General features: G+C 37.0%; 1 protein-coding gene across 1 annotated transcript; it reads right to left on the bottom strand.

Moving 5' to 3' along the window:
* Window positions 1–1,456: 1,456 nt before the first annotated feature.
* CITED2 (Cbp/p300 interacting transactivator with Glu/Asp rich carboxy-terminal domain 2) lies at window positions 1,457–4,628 on the bottom strand. Its single transcript, XM_053459011.1, has 2 exons — window positions 4,439–4,628; window positions 1,457–2,928 (listed from the first exon to the last, which is right to left on the bottom strand). The coding sequence occupies exon 2, from the start codon at window positions 2,919–2,921 to the stop codon at window positions 2,223–2,225; it is 699 nt and encodes a 232-aa protein (XP_053314986.1). The 5' UTR covers window positions 2,922–2,928; window positions 4,439–4,628; the 3' UTR covers window positions 1,457–2,222.
* Between the last annotated feature and the right edge of the window lie 280 nt (window positions 4,629–4,908).

The raw sequence follows: 4,908 nt of genomic DNA, 5'->3' as shown, positions 1-4,908 counted from the left end.
AAAGGAAAATGAAAGTGGCTTTCTCCAAGTTACCATTTCCTCACTAGTTTAATGCTTGTAATTGCAATACTTTCTTGCAGGAAACTACAACATATCCTATACGACTACATAAAAACTGATTAGTCCAAGTGAAATAACTGGTGAATACAGTTACAGGGATGTTAGACTATTTAAGTACTTTGTGTATTGCAATGGAAGCATCCTGGTTTGGTGAGACCATTTATCAGTTTGTTTACCATTGCTCTAATTGTGGATGGCTGTGTATAAAGTCACCTTTTTCCACACTTCTAAAGCATCCAAACGTTTTATATTATCTCGCTTATAAAACAAGGATACCGCCAAACTAACAATGATTGGCCAAAACAAAAACAAGAAAAAAAGCACACAAGTCCAATGACAACATCATGTCCTCCCCAGGACATTCACATGCTGCTTGCCAGCACATTTAGCGTACAACACATTGCAATATGTAGAGCGTTTTCAAAAGGGAATTGGTCACTGGATATTAATACAGTGGCATCCTGACCTAGGCTGCAAAACTGGGGGGGCAGATCACCCAATTTTCTGCACCTCACAGCATTAAGAAACAGAGATAGGGCCTATCCGTATCTTAAAAAGGCATGTCCCACCTTTGAAAGCCATGAAGACACCAATCATGGAGGAGGTGATGTCTAAAAGAAGTGTGAAAAGGTAAATGTATGTCTGTATATATAGCACATAACATTTAAAATGTGCCCTGGGGGGGGGCGGGGGAAGCAAATGTCATCGTCACTAGTCTCAGGAAGAGTTTGGAAACAGATATGCTAAATAGTTTTATAAATGGACAAGCTTTGCATATGAAAAAAGAAAGCATCCATAATAAATTAATGTAAAGCAAAAACACATGCTCACGAATCAATAAGTAACAAATCAAGTACCAGTTATTGTCCTGAAAGACAGTCTACTCAGAATTAGGAAATCTACATTAGGACACGTTAAATTTGAGATTTTGTAGATGCCACACACACACACCACTTGTCCAAAACAAAAGAACAAACCCGCACAAAGCTGCATATTATGGTATACATAAATATCCATTTTAAACCTACTAGAAGACTTTAGTAGTTTACCATTATCTATACAACTATATGCTTGACAATTACATTCCAAATGAACCCTACTTCTCCATCCAACCTAACCCTAGGGTGATGACCAAAACATTGTAACATTTTCAGTTATTAGCTTTATAAACTTTAAAAGCCTCCAATGCAGCTAAATTGCTGCACAAAGAACTCCCTTTGTTGAGGACATTAAAAGTAAACATCCTTATCTGTCTGGATATGGAAACTAGATACACACAATATCTGTACTGCTAGTATTCTTAAAGGTATATTTACTTAACCTATACACATTCACTCACTTTTTACTGAACAGAATGTTATAAATAAATCTAAAATAAGAAATGTTAGACCATAAGTAGAATAGTGCACACTGCAGCTCTTTATTGACATTGGCAAATTAAAATAGAATAAATTAACAGGTATTTTCTCAAAAAAATGGTTTTGTACAAAAATACTGTCAAAATTTCCTAAAAAGCTTTCAACACAGTAGTATTTTTCTGACAAACTAAATTAACTCTATTAGCACAGTGTCAAACATTTTTGGGAATGTTTTTCACCGATTCATATTCCACTCTTGATTATTGTCTGTACATTAAGAGTGGAGCATGTGGGGTTAGGGAAAAAATTAAATAAACAGTAGGACTTATCCTGATCCAGCAAGGCTTGGCCCACATTGTTATACTTCCAGTTCAATATACAGATAAAGAGGAAAATAAGAGAATGCACACAGAAATGCATAGATTAAATGAAGCAACATGGCAGAATTATTAGTGCATCATTCTCTATCGTTAAGGTCCATGCACCCAAAAACTGTACCTCTTCATTATGCAAGATATATAGATATATATGAAAGAAAGAAAAAAAAAAAAGTGTCAAGACCTTAAAATAGGAGATCTGAAGTCACTTAAAACAGGGGGAGGAAAATATATAAATAAAATGCTTCTATGCCCCACAGCTTGAGTAAGAGAAGTGGCTCAATCGCAAGGTGGATGCAAATCAAAGAGTAAAATATAGAATCATGGAAAAAGGAAAATATAAACTCTGTACAGATTAATAGCGGACTCTGGAAGATTTGTTGTCCATAGAAGGAATGTTCAAGTTTTTGTTTTCTAAATTGCAAACCTAACAGCTTACTCTGTTTGGCTGCTGTTTGCAAACAAAGTCTGTCATAAAATCAAACTCATTTTGTCCCAGCCAAAGCTCAGGTAATTCCTTGATCCGATCCAAGCCCATTTCTATCACCAAGGACATTAGGACTTCCTCATCAATGAAGTCTGTATCTATAACACTAGGAGGCAGCATTGCAGCAGGTACATGGCTGACTGAAGGAGACATGCCAGTGCTGTGCTTTGGATTGCAGTCTCTAAAATGCTGGTTTGTCCCATTTATCTGATGATTTGCAGGATGTAGGTCCGGCATGTAGTGGTTGTGTTGGTAAGGATGATGCGTGAAATACTGGTTGTTCAGCTTTTGAAGCTGCATGCTTGCAGTCAGCTGAGCTCCTTGATTAGTCACAGGAGGTCCCATAAACTGTGAATTGTTAAATCTTGCCGACTGAGCCATGCCATTATTAGGATGCCCACCATTTACATTTCCAGCCACCATGGCATGCCGGATGCCATTATTAGAGTTCAGGTTTCCTGCTCCATAATGCAAGTGATCACCCATTAAACTGTTGAAGGTGTGTTGTTGCTGTTGTGGGTGATGATGATGAGGACTTTGAAACTGACCCATTCCCATCCGATGTGCTGGATGGTGGTGAAGACCGTTTGATCCATCTTGAAACCGACCATGATTCATTGCCATCATATGGTCAGCCATTGCACACCTTGGGGGAAACAAGATACACGTGAGAACTGATACACAATGGAAAAGCAGTGTAAAAAATGTAAATGTTTAATAAACATTGTTGGTGCAGTTCAAAGATGACACAGCCTATATGGAGATGCGAGATTAATAGAATGCTTTGTGCAATGGTAGAACATCTGCAAGTGTTACTTTGCAATCAGTGCTAAATGCATGTGCACTGCATGCACCACAGCGTCACCTACACCCCTTTCATTTCCTGCATTGTCTGGACATGAACACTGCTGCCGCTAGCCTGTAATCTGTAAGTGCTTTCACTTCGTTTTGCTGTAATGTCAAAATTATTCAATCTTGGAGCACAGCCCTTCCTGAAATATTCAATAATTTATGTGGAGGGGCATATACTATTCATGTAAAGCTTTGGAAGAGCTTACAGTGAGATATATATCTATATATATATATATATATATATATATATATATATATATATATATATATATATATATATATATATATATATATATATATATATATATATAGATATATTGTATATAAATAGAATATCCTACATCTTGATGTTTGTACACAACAGTTAAATTAGATTCAAACTTTCGCCATACGATAAAATACTGTATTTATTTAAATTCTGCATTGCCACAAAATATCTGAGGAACAGATAATAATAATAAAAAAAAATAGACATCAGCAACACTACAGATAATCCAATGTGGTGTTACAGGGAGGGTGAAGAAATCCAGCAGCCAACAATGAATACAAAGATAATGCCATCATTCTAGGTCTTCTCCATATGCCATGGGCCTTAGTTTTTGAGGGTTTCTCCATACAACACTGCCAACAGTCTATTTTAGTAGTAACCTTTTCTCTCCTCAAAAGATGTCTGCCTCTGTGGAAAGCTTTTCAACCCCATTTGCCTGAGCATGAGACTTATGCGTCCTAAACCTTGCCACAGAACCTCTCTGGAAACCATTTAAAAACAAATACATCAATATAAGACTTGTGATTTATTACTAACAAGTAGTTAGGGCTTTAAACTATTAAGATACAGCCAACGAGTAACGCAGACCTCAATTACCCAGCACTGTACACTGCACATAAACTGCTTACTTTGATAACTTGCTGACCCAGCCTAATAAAAACCAGAAAGCAACCACTATCCAAGTCGCATTAAAAAGCCTAATAAAACGGTCTCAACTTTTATACACAAAACCGAACACGCAATGTAAACGCTTATAAAAAACGATGAATAATAATAATAAATAATAATAACAATAATAATAATACACCCTTAAAACCAAAACACCATAAACACACTGCCGGGTTTATAAGAAACAGAGAAAAACGAGACTGTTTAACCAACTTTTGGAATAAACTGAATTATTAATTGCTGTGCAGCTCATCATAACAGCCCCTGCCATCTGTCTTATATCTCACAGGCTGCGTGAGCGAGAGAGAGAGAAAAAAAAAAGAACAATGAACACATTTTACAAGATCATTAAACAAACCATACTTACCAATTGTGAATAATCCCAAAAGGTTGATTTTAAAGGATCAGAGAGTAGATTCCTGCATATAGGAAGGTTTAGCTGTTTCCCTTTTGTACTATAATGGATGACCCTGTAATTTGATCTTGCTGCAGAGCCGTAGGATCCCTCGTTTCTCAACGAGAGGGATCAGTACTTGCCAACAATGAACTGTGTTTCTTCTTCCCAGCTTGTTAATATAGGATTGCAAAAGGGAGGAGCAATAGGGGGAGAGAGAGAGAGCAACAGCAAAAAAAAAAAAAAAAAAAAAAAAAAAAATGCCTAGCAGGCAACCAGAAGTAAAACCTGGATTACGGATAAACACAGCCGGAGCTGGAAGAGATCCAACAATCCCGATGCTGCTGATTCTCTTTCTCCTTGTGACACGTGTGTTTGATCACTTGCAGCGTCCACGGAGACAATAAGCAAATGCGGCCGCTAGGTGTCTTTATCTCCTTTTT

This window comes from Spea bombifrons, chromosome 3, assembly GCF_027358695.1.
Source record: "Spea bombifrons isolate aSpeBom1 chromosome 3, aSpeBom1.2.pri, whole genome shotgun sequence".
NCBI classification, from domain to species: Eukaryota; Metazoa; Chordata; class Amphibia; order Anura; family Pelobatidae; genus Spea; species Spea bombifrons.
Note: the sequence above shows the minus strand (reverse complement) of the source record. Positions and strands in the feature narration are given on the sequence as shown.

What these genes read in the sequence shown, in the direction of transcription:
- CITED2 (XM_053459011.1), bottom strand. Translation starts at nt 2,921, where the DNA reads ATGGCTGACCATATGATGGCAATGAATCATGGTCGGTTTCAAGATGGA.